The 18,139-nt window shown below is 51.0% G+C and overlaps 1 protein-coding gene across 5 annotated transcripts in view; it reads left to right on the forward strand.

The window, feature by feature from the left end:
- The window catches only part of SLC25A13 (solute carrier family 25 member 13), a 189,909-nt gene that overhangs the window by 140,093 nt on the left and 31,677 nt on the right, over positions 1–18,139 (forward strand). For all 5 annotated transcript variants that reach the window (XM_051852956.2, XM_051852957.2, XM_070059810.1 and 2 more), the window contains 2 exons: positions 36–88; positions 1,547–1,627. In XM_051852956.2, the coding sequence (XP_051708916.2) occupies positions 36–88; positions 1,547–1,627 (134 nt within the window). The remainder of the gene's footprint in view (positions 1–35; positions 89–1,546; positions 1,628–18,139) is intronic.

Consider the following 18,139-nt stretch of genomic DNA (forward strand, 5'->3'; position numbering starts at 1 on the left):
TATTTAATATATTTCTTCTCTCTGTTGATTTTTAGGTCTGTTGCCACAGTTATTGGGAGTCGCCCCAGAGAAGGCCATAAAACTTACAGTAAGTCTCCTGAGTTGGCGCTTCTCACTGGGGGGTCAGCACAGAGCCGGGCACCTTCTCATCGGGGGTCAGCACAGAGCCGGGCACCTTCTCATCGGGGGTCAGCACAGAGCCGGGCACCTTCTCATCGGGGGTCAGCACAGAGCTGGGCACCTTCTCAACAGGGGTCAGCACAGAGCCGGGCACCTCACATGTGTTCTCAGGGGAAGCAGCGGGTTTCCATTTTTTTGGCGGTGCTCACTAATTGGAAGGTAGGGACGCTCACCACACAACAGCTTCTGGATTCTTCCCCACCCCACCCCCAAAGTGTGTTGGTAAACTTGAAGGAGATGGGTGGCGGCTGCTGCTGTCGTCCTCACCAGCACCGCCGCGACAGCAGCCACAGCAGGATCTCCTGCGGTGCCGGCCACGTGAGGCGTTTGATGTCTGTTGTCGCTCAGCGCTTTAATCGCATGCACAGTTAAGACGCCCAGATTACAGGAGAGGGGAGTCGGCCCGTGGAGTTTAAGTAGCCTCCCCGTGTTCACAGAGATCCTGAGGGGGAGAACTGCAGGCAGGTTTTCCCACTCCGAAGCATGTGGCACCTGCTGTTAGTAGAATGTCTGTTTGGGGGTGTTCTCTAAGTACTCAGGAAGGTCAGGTGACGAGGGAGCTGGGTTCTCCTCGATGCTTCCACAGGTAACTGCCCAGCTCCTGGCTCATATTTGGCAGGTGGTTGGTCCTCGGTTTAACTCTCTGTGGAATGGGTAGATACTGTATGTAGACATCAAAGGCCAAAACACCACCAGAAAATTCCACTGCTGTTCTACATTGGTCCCTGGAACCCTCCTTGTGCCATTGTGTTATGTGACCTTGAGACAGCTCATGTTTGTCTCTGGTCAGAATCGTCCAGAAGCAGCATGTTTGCTCCTTAAAGTGGCTTGCAGTACAAACCATTCCGAGAATATTATATTTAATTAATTAATGTAGCTGATGTTCTTTAAGAATCCTTGAGGGACTTTTAGATACTGAATTTCTACCTGGCTGTTACATGTGCTCATGCAGATTTGTCTCGATGCGTACTGTTGTAGATGAAATCGTTAGAAGACTCGAAATGGATTGTTAATTAAACTTTATAAAGCAGTTCCTAAGTCATAAAATGCATTTTCTCCCTCTTGTCAGTATGGCTCACTCCGTGTGCTTTTGTAAGTAGAGAACATATTTAAATGTTTGACTTACAGGCCATTTGTCTCCTAGTTTTTCTCCCTGAAACACCAGAGAGGCCCGGATACTTTTCCTATTTTAGGAACGTTATGTTTCTTACTGTGAATCTTCTCAAACTATTTGAAGGTCTTAAGTTACGTAGTCCATGATTCCTTCCGTAGACAGAAATAACAGATATTGACAGTTGCATATTTATGCGTGTTTAATGACTTTCTTTATATTTCTCATCACCTTCTATAAATATTTCTCTTCAAGGTGAATGATTTTGTGAGGGATAAATTTATGCACAAAGATGGCTCGGTCCCACTTGCAGCAGAAATCCTGGCCGGAGGCTGTGTAAGTACCTTTTGTCAATCTCCACCCTGGAAAGACTTGTTTCGCTGCACCCCACTCTCCCATGGTGCACAGCTGAGGACTAAGGCTTCTGTTTAACCACAGATCCCGCACCAGAGCCCAGTGTCCTAGGGCCCCTCGGCTTCTCCTAGGCAGGCCGAGCGTTCCCGAGACGGAAGGGTAACTGTTTCTGATCTTCCTGCCTGTTCCGTCATGCCTGTTGACTGCATTCTCGCTTGTGGTGGGCTTGGCTGCGGAAGTCATGTGTGGCAGGAATGTCTGGCCTTGGAAAAATCTGTGCTGGTCTTTCCTGAAGTTCATTTCTAGTACGTTCTTTCCTCGAGCCACCCTGTGCGGGGTCAGGCCCTGCAGTCTGCAGTTGGAAGCCTGCGGCTGTAATGCTCTGCCTGGCTTTGTATATGACAGGTGGCAGTGCCCCGCTAGCTCCTGGTGCTTCTGGGAGCAGCTGGCCGAGGGCACTGTGCGTTGTCAGAAGTGCCTGGAGTGCCGGCTCCTTGTCGTGGATGAGCCACTGCTCCTTGTCCCGAAGCTCAGCGAAGCCCTGTGTCTTGTTTTCTCTCAAGTACCAGTGTGCTTATGAGAATGTAAAGACTGAAATAAGTTAAACCCTTATACAAAGCCTGGTGCTATTTAAAGATAAGGGTGGGTAAATAAAAAGGCTTTGATCATTCAGGCAATCTGATACTGCTATATTTCTCCATTGAAATGTGTATGGCTATTTTTATAAGAAAGATGTAGTTACTTTTGAAAAAGATCAGCTTGTTCTGGGCAGGAGATGTGAGTCATAAAATAAGTCTTTTCTCGAGAATCATTGCGTTTGGAAGTCACACAAACAGCTGAGAGGGATGAATGCTTGCGTGGAAGGGGCTGTGTGTCCTCCCTGACTCGGAACACTGGTGCCGGGACCGTGGCGGGAGCAGAGAAGTCCCCGCTCCTGGTCATTCTTTAGGGATGGCTGGAATTTGGCGGCTGCCTGATCTCTGTTTGATCACTGACCTGACCGAGATGGCCAGGTAGGATCCCCTTGTTCTGTAACTCGAGCAGCCTTCAGCATAGCGACAGGGGCGGTCCCTAGTAACCAGAGAGAAGCCGTAGGAGCTGCAGAAGGTGCTCTCCCCAGGAGCACGATTCCTCACGACTCTGAGGTTTCCCTTCGCGAAGCCGGGTTTGCTCACTTTTAAGCAGGCGCACCCGAGGGCCGAGTCTCACCCAGTCCTTCCAGCCCCGACAAGGGGCTCAAGTCAGCGGGCACTGCGCTGGGTCAGATGGAGTTTCTGTCCTCGTTTCAACTTGGGTTGCAAACATGCTAACAAGACGTAATTAGGGATCTCAGGACGGATTTAGAAGCGTGAAACGGATTCTGTGGCACTGCTGGCGAGTCTGGCATCCCTCGTGGCATGGTGCCTGGAGGCTGATTAAGCGTGCTGCCTGCACACGCCTCCGGGTGCCGGGGAGATGGGCCGGGGCAGGCACGGTGGCAGTGCCATCGGTAGGTGGTCTTGTTTGCGCGAGTGCGGTCGCCCATTTCAAACGCCAGCACGGGTTGGCATCAGAAGTGGAGCCCCCTTTCAAGCCTGCTCTAAACACAGGCTTAAGATTGGAGCCGCCTGGGCTCTGCAGCGACTTAAAATATCTGCGAGATGAGTTTGCCACCCTTCATCTCAAAGGCGGTCGACAGACAAGGTCCTCCTCACCTTCCCCCGTCCCCGCTTCAACAAGTAGGGGTTTATTTTCAGGTGAGCAATCCCGTAGGTAGCAGCAAGCACCCCAGGCTCCTTCGCATCTCTGGGTGGGAAGGGTGGGTGACTCCGTCTTCAGCGTGTGTGTGATTCAAGCAGCAGAGGTCGCACGCCTTTGAAAGTGGTCGTGAGCCCCACGGCCTCGTCTGTCCAATTAGGGATACAAAGGGTCCTGTGAGGCTGTCGCATGAGCAGTTCCTGTTCTAGTTCACCCAAGCATCGCCAGGCGTTGACTTTTAAGTCCTAGGGGAGCACCCTGGCTTCATTATTACTGCGAACCGGTGCACATGGCTGACTCCTGGACCTGTAACCGAAGCTGCGCACATTGCTTTGAACAAGGCTTTTTCTGTTTTGTAATCTGTTTGCTACAAAGACAGGGAAAACATGCAGGCAGATCTTTGTCCCATAAATATGTTTTTCAAAAATGAAAATAATGGTAAAGTTGGAGGGAAAAATCACTGGCACGGAAAATGAAAACAACGTGCCCATTCCATCATTTACTGTTTGTAAGGCCTGCAACTGGAGGGATTCAGCCATGCTCTTCAGTTTCATTGACTTCTGTAGAAGGGTGGAGTCAAGTTTATTTTTAAACTCATTTTTTTCACCTTTAGATTAGTTTTAGTTTAGGGCTCTGTTAAAAATCTGACTTTAGTTTTGTGAGCATGTTTTATAGATTCGGAGTTCCCAGCAGGGATGTACCCAGCACAGTCGAAAACTGAACTAGGGCTCCAGACTGGGATTTGTAAACTCTGGGCCTGGATGAATTCGTGGGGTCTGTGTGCCCTCCGCCAGGTGGTTTCCTGCGTTCTACGTGAGACTCCGTCGGAGCTCTGGTAGAGCCCCGAGCCCCAGGCCTCCTGTGCGGCAGTTCTGTCCACCATGCGTTTCTTCCAGCCTCCCCTTCTCGGGGCAGCTGCTCAGCCCTTGTGAGGGGATGTGGTGCAGACGGTGCAGGCTCCCTGTGATGCGGCCAAGGAGGGAGGGGTTGTGACCAAGACCCACTTCAGTTAGATTCCGGTCACCTGACAGTTTCTGAGTGCGTTGTTGCTGTTGCTTTGTCACTGCTACTTTAAGGGGAGAAAAGTAACTGACGGAAGGAAGCCTAATCTCTGGGCTTCTCATTCATGGCACAAAACAGCGAGTGCCTGTCCACTGTGCATCTGGTGGTGCGGGCAGTGGGTCCTGGGGAGTCTGGGATCTTCAGCTTTTGAACCTTGGATTTAAGGGGCACCAGGCAGGCAAACACAAGTGGTGCCAACTGGTTTCAAGGAAGAAATACCCATGCATTTAGCATGAAAGTAAGTCTGATATTCACTTGAAAACATACACCAGGAAGTATGAACCTCTGTATTATAAAGCTCATATTTAGTAAAAAAAAGAAAAAAAATCCATTTAAATACCAATAGAAAATAGTGGTATTCTGTAATAATCTGTGTACCTTGAACTTCAGGCCGTTGATACTGGTTCCATGGTATTTCCCCACGGTGATGTGTGTGCACACGCGTGTGCATGTGTAGACCTGGCTGGTCTGTAGGAGAGTTTATGTTGAAGTGGGATAAACAACTGCACCGCGGATTCTGAAAGGGATTGTGGGAAGCCACCCTCGGGAAGCTTAATTTGAATGAAGAGTAGACTTCGCTGCTGCCGCTGCCTGCCCCTGGGCCATGCGTGACCCGCGTGTGCGTGACGTCCCCATGCCCCTCCACAGGCCATGCGGCAGTGCCTTTGTGAGAGGAAGTCTGTTACTCGTCATTTTACGTTCCGTTCCACACGTGAATTTTTATTTCGAGAACTTTGGGAAAACAACAAGATGCAAACACGAGAGTGCCTGGGGTGTAGCTCGAGGTGCCGAGCCTGGGGCGGGCTTTGTGGCACAGCAGGCTACGCCACCACTTGGAGTGCTGGCATCCCGGAGCACAGAGCCTGAGAACGAGTCCCATCGGCACTTCCGGTCCAGAGTCCTGCTAATACACACCCTGAGAGACAGCAGGTCATCGCTGAAGGCGGCTGCTCTCTGCCACCCACGTGGGAGATTCTGAGTCCTGGCTCCTGTCTTTGGCCTGGTCTAGCTCGTGTGCTGGGGTCATTTGGGAGTGAACCAATGGGTGGCAGGTCGATAATTCTCTCTCTCTCTCTCCCCCCCCCCCGCTCTGTTTCAAATTAAGTAAATACATTCAAAGTTTAAATAAGATGGAGATAACATTCTCTTTCAGTTCTCCGTTGCTGTATAATAAAACTGCATGGCCTAAACGGATAGTTAGTTCCTTCTGATTACATCTGCAGTCCCTCCGCCTGCTGCCCGTGGCTTCAGCTGGAGTGCTGGGGTGGCTTCAAGGTCCCAAATGCCCTCAGGCAAGTGCCAGCAGCTGGGAGCCCAGTTTTTCCAGGTGTCGTGGCGGCATGGGCTCCCTCACACCTTAGTGTGTCACCCAAAGAGGGCGGGTTCTGGGAGCAAAGTACAACCAGGTGTCTCCCACCTCTGAAGTCATGGGGCACTTGTTTAGCCCCATGGTGTTGCTGAATCAGAGTGCAGGCCAGCAAGATGCCACTTCATTGTCCCTCCTGGCGCTGTTGCCCTCCACTTGACTTGCATGGATGGTTATTGCGATGCTCTCTGTGGGGTAAGATGTGTGAAGTAATTACAGCGCAACTTACGTGCTGCTTTCCTCCTCCTCTTCCTCCAGCACCTTCTGTCTAACTTGTGCTACCTGTGTTTTGGACTTCATGAAGATGAATGTTTTCGTTGGGCTTTTCAGATGGAGAGGAATGTCTTCTCCCTCAGAGACCTCCAGGGAAAGGGGGTGGATTGGAGTGTAGATGTGGTTCGTGTGGACCTACGCTACTTCCAGGGCTCTTGGGGAGTCTGCTTATTTGTCATTTCCCTGCCAGGAAGTCTCCTCTGCTGGGCAGCAGAGCATTCTTTTTCTCAATACGACTTGCATTTCATCAGTCCCAGTCCTACGGCACATTCCAGCGGGAATGATGTCAGCAGTCTCCATCATTAGGAGAGGTGTTCCAGTGATCTGCTGCATGGCAGATCATCCTGAGCAGTGGCTTCCAGCAATAATAGATGATTCTTAAAAGATTTATTCACGTATTATTTGAAAGGCAGAGTTGGAGGGGGGAGAGAGAGGGAGAGGGAAGGGGAGGGGGAGGAGAGGAGAGGGGAGGGGAGGGGAGGAGAGGAGAGGAGAGGAGAGGAGAGACAGAGGTCTTCCATCCGCTGGTTCACTCCCTAAATGGCCACAATGGCTGGAGCTGGGCCCATCCAAAGCCAAGAGCCAGGAGCTTCTTCCAGTTTCCCATGTAGATGCAGAGACCCAAGGACTTAGGCCATCTTCTCCTCCTTTCCCAGGCCATAACAGAAAGCTGGATCGGAAGTGAACCATATGGGATGTGAATCGGCACGCATATGAGATGCCGGCACTGCAGGTGGTGGCTTTACCCACTAGGCCACAGTGCCAGCCCCCAGTAATAGATTATTATCATCACTCATGGTTCTGTGGATTGACTGGGCTTGGCTGGGAGGTCTCCTATGGGGTCTCCATATACTTATAGACAGATGGTGCCTGGGGCTGGGCACATCCAGGGGGACCCTGACCTGTGGCTGGCTGTGATGCTCCCGGACAGCTGTGCACAGGTGGGACTGCTGTCCAAAGCAGCTCCTGTGACTTCTTGTAGCTTGGCTTGGTTCTAAGAGGGAGCTCCTGGGCGGAAGCTACACAGCTTCTTATGACCTGACCTTGACTATCACTCCCACTGCGTTCTGTGGGTCAAGGAAGCCAGCTAGGCTGGCCCAGACTGACAAGGGGAAAGAGACTTGACTACTGGTTAGCAGGGATAATAGCAAAGAATCACTGAACTTCGCTGGAGGAGCCAGTAAGTGGTGCTGTGGGATGGGAGCATCCGTAGCCAGCACCTTGGACAGTTTTTCCCACCAGTCCCATGTCCTTTCTCAACGTCTGCTGTTGGCGTGGGGCTGCGCTAACGTAGCAGCAGCCAGATAAAGGGCTATCTCACAGATACCCATGACCTCCAGTCGGAGGCTCCTGAGAACTGGGGCAGCTCCTGAACGGGCTCCTCTCCATTTTCTGCACGTGGCTTCGTGGTCTTGTACAGCTTGCACCCCTTTTTACTCCACGGGTCCATTTCTTCTCTTTCTCGTGGGGTTGCCTTGCTCAAGAATGCCCTTCGTGTTCTAGCTGGCCGCCCACCCCGCCTCTCTTCCGTACAGCCCTCCAGCCTTCCATGCCCTGCGCCTGCCTCAGCTAATTAGCTCACGTTGCTCCCTTTACTTTTCTGTCTCATTTAATGGAGAGCAGAAATTTGGTTGGCAAACCTCGCCTTTGTGTTTCAGGCCTTACGGCAGCCTTGAGACACAACCCCACCCAGATACTAACGACCTGGCTTAACAATGCCGTTTGTTTCAGCCGTCTATAGATGTCTTTGGTACTTCTTTCTCTTGCTGCGTTATTTCTAGCCCTGAACGTTGTAAGAATGGGTTGTGTAGTAGTGTAGGCACTTTCATCATGAAACACACCCAAAGCCGTAGTCCTGGCGACTGAGCCTGAAGTCCTGTGAGATTTCCGAGCCCCTCACATCAGATCAGTAGGTACATTTCCTCATGAATGACCACATGTGCCCCGGCCATCAGGGTTGCTAAGGCGGGGCCTGGACTCGTCTTCCTCTTCCTGGGCTTTCTGCAGAGACGGGGCCACACCGTGTAGCTTTCGTAAGATAGAATTTTTCTTTCACCCTGCACAGGTCTATGCAATACCTCACTTACAGATCTGCAGTGAGGTGGCTAACTCAAGTCTCTGTAAGTCGCTCCCTGGCGACGCGTCAGGCAGCGAGGTGTATTGTACCTGGTCCTAAGCCATCGTGTTCTATTGCTTGTGTCTCTGTAATCTGTTGTGGCTTAAGGACCATCTATAAGTTAGTTCCATGGTCTTCAACTTGTATTGTTATTGTTATTATTTGGAATATTTACTCTGAGAGCTTTCTGTACATCCTCTAAAACCTGAGACATTGTCGCAGATTCTCCTGTTTGTACTTAGGTCTTGCTCCCTCCTCCAAGGCCTGTTATTCAAAGGCTTCTTGCCTGTGTCAGTGACCTGCTCTGTGTGTCAGATCCGGTCACTGCTCTGCCCTTGAGAGCTCCCTTCAAAGCTCAGCTGACAGCCACGTGTGTCCCACAGACCCCGGCAGGGACTGTGAGTGCTGAGGGCAGGGCCGTGGTTCACTGTTAGAGTTCTGAGCCTAGCATTGCGTCTGATGTTTAAGATATTTTACAGAAACATTGTTAAATGACTAAAGGCTTGACAAGGAGGCGTTGGTGATGAGGACAGATGTGGAACTGGATAGGAAGTCACTTTACTTTATATGCCATGGTGCTGTTAGCTTGGATCGCATTGGGAGGTGATCTGGCCGTGAATGGGACTAGTACCTTTATCAGAGAGACCCCAGCTAGCTCCCTGGTGCCTTTATCAGAGAGACCCCAGCAAGCTCCCTGGTGCCTTTATCAGAGAGACCCCAGCTAGCTCCCTGGTGCCTTTATCAGAGAGACCCCAGCTAGCTCCCTGGTGCCTTCTGCCATGCAGGCACACAGCTAGCTCCCTGGTGCCTTCTGCCATGCAGGCACACAGCTAGCTCCCTGGTGCCTTGTGCCATCCAAGCACACAGCAAGAAGGTAGCACTGCGAACCACGAAGCCAGCCCTCTGCAGATCCGCATTGTGCGGGCGTCCGGATCCCAGACACCCAGCTACCAGGATTCTCAAGAAGGAACATCTCTGTTGTCAGCGCTGGTCTGCGGGACTTTATTACCGCAACCTGATCAGACTGAGGTCATTAGGGCCTCCTTGGCTCAGGTTGCCCCCGAAGGCCAGAAAAGCCATCTCCTTAGGGGCAAGTCCGACTCAGGAGGCAGACAGTGATCCCTCTCGTCTCTTTTCCTCCTTGTTCTGGGAAAAGTCTCAGAGTAATTGAGTCAGCATACTTCAAACAGTGGGCCATCCTCTGGATTTTGGGTAAATAGCGGAGGTGTTTATTACGATATGAAACTTTGAAGAAAGGTTGGGTCACAGCTTTCATACGGTTAAGGTACTTTAGACATTGAAAGTCTGTAAATCATTAAATGATTCTGGTAGTAGTAGTCAAAATAGACATGCATAAAAGTCAGACCCCAGATGTTAACATATTTGACAGGTCTGTAACTTAATTGCTTTTTAATGTCAGTCAAATAGATTCTACTTTGGTTTCTTGGCCAGCTTCAGCAGGCCTATCAAAACCCTGTGAAGCTGAGAATGCGAAACTTAATGTTTGCAAAACGTATAAACAGAGGAGCCCGTTTCTGCATTACCACGTGGTTGAGAAACCAAGACAAGGGCGTTTCAGTTTGGCATCTGTTGTAGAAACAGTTAAGTAGTGAGGCTATTTTCTTCTCTCTCCAATCTACTTGTAGATTGCTTTTTTAACTAAGGAGCCTGATTTGCCTACCAAATCAAAGAAGAACCCTACATTGCTTTACGTTTACGGATGTGCATCCTCCTCGTGTTGGTACCCAGGGTCACCCTAACGGAATTCTGCAGATTGAGCGTCTTAAACGCAGAAAGTTACTTTCGGTCAGTGCCAGAGACCAAAAGGCCCAGACGGAGCTTTTGGAAGGTGTGGCTCCTCCTGAGGCCGCTCCCCTCCGCTTGCACGCGTCCTCACCCCTCACGGGCTGTTGTCCGTGTCCCAGTCTCCCCTTCTGTACTGGATCTGGGCCTACCCTTGGGACATGGCTCCCTCGCTAAAGGCAGGACCTCTGTCCACGCACATCCTTCAACACGGAGAGCTTTGGAGAGCGCAGTCCAGCCCAAGCTCCAGGATTGAGAAAAACGTCCTTTCCTCATCTTCAGTGAGGACTCACGCTGACTGCGGGAGGAGGCTGGACTTCCCGGAGGGCACGGGGCCCAGCACACTTCCCAGAGGGCACCGGGCCCAGCACACTTCCCTGCTGGGCGGGGCAGCAGCAGCAGCCTCTACACCTCCTGCCCAGTGCTGCCCCTCTGCACGGTTGGCTGCTGTTGGCCCCACGTCCTGAGTCCATCTGCTGCTGCTTGCTGAGTGTCCGTCTGTCCTCCACTGGTGATCTTTACGCACAGTCGTAGCCCTTGTGCTACACACACCTTGTCCTCAGATCCTGGAGTCCCTAAGAGCAGATGGAAACTATGTTGAAGCCTAGGTTTCTTAAGAAGCCTTTCGTTTTCTGATTCATTTAGATATTAAATACTGTCATCACTTGTATATTCATTTTACGGTAACATAAATCATTAGGCACTTCCTAGTGTAGACCTTATTTGTGGTTACCATTTTGTTTGTATCCAAATATTCAAAATAATGTATTTGGGTCTTAGTAAAAAAAAGTCATATTCTATAACTTCATATTAATTTATTTTTGACACATGTAAGTACACATTTTAGAATGTCAGTGTGCAATTAGATATTCTTAGCACATGTCATTTGTGAAAAGCACTTTAAATCTAAGTACATTCAATTGAGCATAATTAAAATATCAAGATACATATTCTTCATATACATTTGCCACTTAATTTTTTAAGTAGCTATAAGTATCTACCATGTGAATTCAAATTAAAGGAAGGTGATTAAATTACAGTTATATTTAATGCTTTTACTTTAAAATACAGCAGAAATTACATTATGTTAAAAAAATACACTGCCATGTTTTCTATGGACAACAAGTTGATGATGGGTTTGATTTTTTTTTTTTTTAATGCAAGACTTAATAGTCTCTGAAGTGTCCCAAGATTATTTGTTGGTTAGAATGATTTGGGGGGAAATTCACAAGCAAGCATGCTTGCTTATCTTATGAGTTCTTCAGATTTGATGAAACTCCTGAGTCAAGGGGATAAATACCGGAGCCATAGCCGGCATTGTTCCTGGTGTTCTCAGAGAAAACGGGGGCCACGCATAGGATTCTGGATCACGTTGCCTTTCTAATGTTTCATTTCTTGAGACTCCGGGGTTGTTTTTGAAAAAGACATGGCTGGGAGCCGGCACCGTGGCTCACTTGGTTAATCCTCCGCCTGCAGTGCCGGCATCCCATATGGGCACTGGGTTCTAGTCCCGGTTGCTCCTCTTCCAGTCCTGCTCTCTGCTGTGGCCCAGGAAGGCAGTGGAGGATGGCCCAAGTGCTTGGGCCCTGCACCTGCATGGGAGACCAGGAGGAAGCACCTGGCTCCCAGCTTCGGATCGGTGCAGCACCGGCCGTAATTTGTGGGGGTGAACCAACGGAAGGAAGACCTTTCTCCCTGTCTCTCACTATCTGTATCTCTACCTGTCAAAAAAAAAAAAGAAAAAAAGAAAAAAAAGACATGGCTGTCTCCCTTCCCGCCACGAAGGTCGCTATGCAGAATCAGAAATGTCCCCTGTGAAGCAAATTCTTATACAACATGGAAGGAGGAATTAGGGGGACCAGATTGTGAGGCAGAGAAGAAATCAAGCTTCCAGAAGCATCTTGGCGCTGGACGGAAGAAGCTGTGATGGAAACCACGTTTTCCGGTGAATTAGAAGAAAAAACCTGTAATTTAGTTTTGAGCCATGAAGACCATATCATGTGAAAAATTAGAGCACTTGGAAATAATGATGCTCTGTGTGGCTGGAGCCCCGTTCATTTGAGAAGCTTGGCGCTTGGGCCTCATGCTGACATAGTTGTAGCTTCCAGTCCCGTTTCCTTTCTGGTTGCTCTTAGCCCTCCTGGATACGAAGGTGAATTTATAAAGATCATGGGCTTCAGCCAGGGATCACAGCGACCACATTTGCCTTGCGGAGATGGGACTTCTGTTTGTGCAGGGAGAGAGGGGAGGCGGCCACTGTGCCTGTCTTGCATCACTGCACTATACTTAGGGAAAACCTACCCCAGTATAATGGTCACGCAAGCCCATTTGAATAAAATTGAAATTGTCACTGGTTCCACATTTCAGAGTCTAAAGTATCCCACAAGGACGCAGACTTGGCATGATGTGGGCATGTTACCACCTACCAGCCTGTTTTCCTCACGATTTACTGAGAAGGAAGAATTTGATGTGTCTAATGAAAATCAATTAATTATGCTGTTCCTGGAAAAGCGTGTCCTCTTGCTATACTTGAGTTTTTCTGAATCCTGTTTCTCTCCCTTGACAAAGGCTCTCGAAGTCCTGGGAATTCTAGTCCTTGTGAGCAGATGAACAGGCTCTGGTCAGGCAAGGAAACGCTGAACACAAGGCTTTTTGATAATAGGAAAACCACCCCCGTGGCTCCAAGTTGGGTCAGAAACCACACCAGCCTGAGTTCCCAGTCTGTCTCCGCCTTGAACAGAGTTCTGCACTTCCGTTCCGCATCCTCACGAAGGCCGGAAGTGGGAGACCTGTGCCAGACTGATTGGGAGAGAGAAGGAAGTAAGGCAGAGGCTGTGCAGTTCAGCACAGTGCAGGTGTAAGTCTGGCTTCCTCCTGAGAGGAGAGACAGAAGAGAAGGCGTTTGCAGGGCTGTACTCAATCAGAGCATCCTGGCTCTGCTTCCTGGTCACACTGGAGCCAGTGTGCTGAAGAGACAATCTCAACATGCCTACCTCCCCCTGGGAGCTGTGAAAACACACCTGTCCACAAGAGGGGTGTGACCGAGAGACAGACTTCTGTGTAGCATAACCAGTCAGAGAGCCGCCTGGAAGCACCCAGTACAGAGGCCACCGTGGGGAGAACCTAGAAGCCACAGGCTGTAGGCTCCATCAAGGTCAGAATGGTAGGAGTAGCCAGTGCATGGAGAAAGTGAGGAAAGTGGGGGGGGGGGGGGAGTGACTGGGGTCCATGGTGGGGACACTGTTCCCTCTCTGGGAGACGCTGCATAAGTTCCTGAAGCACTATTTAAACATAAAGATACTGCGGGCCGGCGCCCCGGCTCACTAGGCTAATCCTCTGCCTGCGGCACCAGCACCCCGGGTTCTAGTCCCAGTTGCTCCTCTTCCAGTCCAGCTCTCTGCTGTGGCCCAGGAAGGCAGTGGAGGATGGCCCAAGTTCTTGTTCATTACCTAGTAGTAGCCCAGGTAAGGATCCACATGTCATTCAGTCATCTCTCATTTATAGTGTATGTGTGCACACAGCGAGCTCTCAACAGAGAACCCACCGCAGTTGCTGCCTGGGGGCAGAAATGCCACGGCGGCCTGCTGTGTCTTCCACGCACTGTGTGTTGGGGAGCAGCATGGGTGGGCAGGTGCACCGTTCCATGTCGTCAGCTACTTCATCTCGTCTGTGTAGCCCAGCAGGCTAGCATCACTTTGACCTGTGGACAGCCAGAGGATTATTTCACAGGGGAAGCCAAGGGGGTCTCTCCTTCTTGTTTTGGTTTAGGCATCAGAACTTCAGGCGTGTCTCCTCGTGCCAAATCCTGTTCCATTTGATTGTTTGTCCTTGTCCTGGAGGCCTAAGTAGTGAGGGCACCAATAGTTAATTTCTGCTGTACAACAAAATTACCTCCCAACTCTTTGGCTGTCATTAAAGCAAATACAAAGGCTTCACACTCTGTCTTCTCTCTGTCCACCTGGAGCTTGTGCTGTTTTGTTTACCCATAGCTTGTTATCCCTACCTCTTTTAGCTTCCCCAAGTGCCTGTGACAGCTACTACCAAGTAGCTGGGCCAGGCTGAAGCCTGGAGTCCAAGAGCTCAGTCTGGGTCTCCCACATTGGTGGCAGGTGCCCAAGCACTTGAGCTATCACCTGATTCTTAGGGTATACCTTTGCAAGAAGCTGGGATCGGAAGTGGAGCTGAAACTCGAAACCAGGCACTCTGATACGGGATGTGACTGTCCCGAATGGCTGTGTTAGACACCTCCTCTCACTCCATTTTTTCTCATCTGTGATCCTTAACATAGTTTCATTGCCTTTTTTTGTTGTTGTTTATTTATTTATTTGAAAGAGTTACAGAGAGAGGGAAAGAGACAGGGAGAGATCCTTCCCAAGTGACCGCAACAGCCAGGGTTAGGCCCGAGCAAAGCCAGGAGCCAGGAGTTTCTTCTGGGTCTCACATGTGCCTGCAGTGGCCCGAGCACTTGGGCCATCTAACACTGATCTCCTGGGTGCATTAGCAGGAAGCTGGATTGGAAGTAGAGGAGCTGGGACTTGAACCGGCACCCATAAGGGATGCTGCCATTGCAGATGGCGGCTTAAGCTGCCGTACCGCAGTGTCAGCCACTCAGCACTTCTTATTTGCTCTAATAAACAGCAATTTCTCACCTTCCCTTCTGGAAGTGTAGACTGGCTCTCCCCGTCTGCTAGAACCCTGATGGTATCCCTGCCTCAGGGCTTTCCCTCCCTAGTGAGCCCTCTGCCCTCTGCTGCCGAGGCTCTGGCCTTGAACCCAAGTGGCACTTCCCTTGCTGTGTCAAATCAACTTAAACCTGTGTCCGGCAAGTTCAGCCCGAGTGTTTCCTTATAAAACCAGGGTAATAATATTCCTACCCATGATAGTATGAAAACCAAAAACAAAAATCTTATATAAACTCTTAGCACAATGCCTGTGGCACATTGTCAGCCCTGGGCAAATGCTTGATCTTATCGTAGGTGTCATCCTTGTTGAAATTTTGTTTGACAGATGTGGTTCTGCGTGTATCTCCCCTGTGAGTGTGGCGTTCCGTGTCTCTGTCTGCACTCCCTAAATCCTTGTCACCGGTGAGTCATCAGCCTGTGTGTTACATCCGTGTGCCTTCCCACCTCCCAGCACTTCCCTGGAGCTGCCACTCCGGTTTTCCTGGACCTTAGCTCTTGTCACGTGTTCTGAGTACCTGTTCTCACAAGCCTTTTTTTCCTCTGTGTGCTGGCTGATGAGCCCTGGGTCAACTACTGGTCGGCTGGGACACTGAAAAGGAGTAGCACCGACGGCATAGTGTAAGCAGTGGAATGTGTTCCTCTCGTTTGTGGAGGCTGGAAGTCCGGGAGGAAGGCGTTGGCAGAGCTGCTTCCTGCTGAGGCTCCTTTCCGTGGCTGCAGGTGGCCCCTCATCCCTGGGTCCCACGTGGTCTTTTTGTGTGACCTGACGTGTCTGTGTTTCAGTTTCCTCCTCTTCTCTTTTTAAAGATTTATTTATTTGAAAGGCAGAATAACAGAGAGAGTGAGCGAGCGAGCAAGAGATCTTCCATCTGCTGTTTCATTTCCCGAATGGCTACAAAGCCAGGAGCCTGGAACTCCATCTGGGTCTCCCACATGGGTGGCAGGGACCCAAGTGCTGGGACCATCTTCTGCTGCTTTCCCAGGTGCATTAGCAGGGAGCTGGATGGGAAGCCAAGCAGCCAGGACTTGAACTTGTGTCGCAGGCAGCAGTTTAACCCACTGGGCTCCAACACCAAACAGCCCGTTTCCTCCTCCCATGAGGACATCAGTTAGACTGGGAGAAGGCCGCCCTGTTCCCCTCTTGGGCAGGGCCCCCTCCCCCTATCCCGGTGCGTGCTCTAAGGCATGATCGGTGAGAGGTGAGCTGCTTTGGTGGGGCTACTCCTAGTCTCCCATGACCTTGGCTGGAGCCCAGCTCATCCTGACTGTGTTGCTGTAATCCCTCCATGCCTCAGGTTCCTCTTCTGCCAACACTGGGGGAAGCCCCTGAAGACAAATAGCCTGCAGAGCGTGCCCTGGTAGCCCCCTGTGGATGCTGGATGACTAGTTGTTGCCTCCACCCTTGCGTCAGGTTCCCTGAGGTCGGGAGTGCTTTCTCACTGTCTTTGTGCTGCTGTAGTTCCCATGATGGACTCTGAACGTGGCTGCTCACGGGTGTTTGGAGAAAGAACAGCCACCTAAGAGGTTGGGTGGCAGGTGTGAGTCTGTCATGGGCATATGTGTTTCTATTTGCATCCGTCCAGGTCTTAGATAGTAACTGGGATTCCCTTACAAAGCCTATGCCAGGAGACACATGGAGACATCAACATCCCCACCAAAATGTGCCGCTCTGAGTGTGCAAAGTCTCCCTTTGTCCTACTTGCTGCATATTCCAGAAAGTCAGAGGGAAGCGACTTGGGACAAAGGCTCACCAAGAAAAACGCCAGCATTTTCACACAGCCAGAGCTCCTGGGTGATGAGGGACACAGTCGTGGTGCACAATAGGTGTCCCTGTGTGTTGTCTGCTGATGCCGCGTTCTTTGATGTCTGCAGAGGGGCGGTGAGTGGATAACAGACCCGGAGTCAGAGGGGCAGCAGGCAGCGCCCTGCTCAGGGGCCACATGATGGCCGCGGCCAGACCGAGTCATGATAAGCATCTAGCCCTGGTGCCTTGGAGTCTCATCTCCCCCCAGTGGGACCTGTGCAGCCACCACCCCGAGCCCGTCAGAGGCTGTGGGTGCATTGTGAGCTTGTCCTGGCGTCGCCTGCCCGCAGCTGTCTGGAATGTGTCGGCGTCTTCCTCATCCTCGGTGGTGAGCACTCAATTCGCCCCTCTGAAAGAACTGTCGCTGGTAGTTGGCGTGGACACAGGGAGTTGAGTATAGCTCTTCACTGGTACAGTCTTGACAACATTTATACGAGTTAATAAAGATAGAATAAGGCAGTTCTGTACCTAAGGATTATACCTTTTTATAGTGGCACCACTTGGAGTCAAGAAAGTTTGTTACAAGAGAAGGGTCTTATAGCATAACCAGTCAGGCACAACTTGGGACACCCACATCCCATGTCAGATCCTGCCTCTGCCACTGGTCTAGCTTCCTGCTAACATACCCACGGGGAAGCAGCAGATAAAAAGGCCCAAGCCTGGGTCCTAGCCACAACACGGGAGATCCTGATGGGTTCTTGGTTCCTGACTTCAGCCTGATCCAGCCCTGTCTGTCATAGGCATGTGGGGAGTGAATCAGCTGATGGAAGATCTCTCTCGCTTGCTGTCTCTCTGTTGCTCTGTTCTTCAAATAAATAAAAATGAAATATAATTTTTTAAATGTTGACTTTGTTTTTTAAAAAAACAGTTTGTTAGGAAATCAGCTATGAAACACAGAAAGCGGCTCTGAAATGCTGCGGAAGGCTGGGGTGGGCAGTCACGGCCTCGCGGAAGCCCGGTTGGCCGAGGCCCGCTGCCGACAGGCATCTGAGAACTGGCGTGCTGCTCGCCGTGACACACAGGAGAGTGCTCAGGAAGGACCGGTGCAGCGGTTCCGACTCAGGTGTGGCTGCAGAAGGCCAGGAAGGAGAACCACCGCTCATGAGAGCAGGAGTGAGGCCGGCACGTGTGCCGTAGCCGCTCTGTGTGGAATCCATGCTGGCCGCCGGGCAGTCATCACGTATTTCGTCTTCACAGTAGGTGAGACGGTTTGAGGAATAGAGGCTTGGTGTGACGCGGGGCCCCTTCGCCCCCTCCTGCTGTCAGCAGTGCCAGGGGAGGCCTGGTTGCCTCCTTCTGTTCAGCTCAAGGCTCAGCATTCTCTGGCAACTGTCCACTGACCCTTGGTGGAGGCAGCCGCACCCTCCTGTGAGCTTTGGGGTACCAGTCCTTAGGCCGGCTGCAACCCGCATGAAACCATCTTTGCATTTGTGCCTTTGATTCCTGTTTGTGATTCTTGTTGTCTGGAGAGCTGTGGTCCAGAGCGCCCAGCGCGCCCTCCCTGTGCTCCGCACTCGCAGGCCCACCAAGCCCCCCAGCGCTGTAAGAGGCCGGGGCTGGGGCTCAGGTTCCTGCAGATCACAGTGGTGTGGACCAGAGCGTGGGGTCCAGATGAGGGAGACGGGAAACCAGGCGGAAACAAACAAGGACA

This window comes from Oryctolagus cuniculus, chromosome 16 (genome assembly GCF_964237555.1).
Source record: "Oryctolagus cuniculus chromosome 16, mOryCun1.1, whole genome shotgun sequence".
In the NCBI taxonomy this organism is placed as follows: domain Eukaryota; kingdom Metazoa; phylum Chordata; class Mammalia; order Lagomorpha; family Leporidae; genus Oryctolagus; species Oryctolagus cuniculus.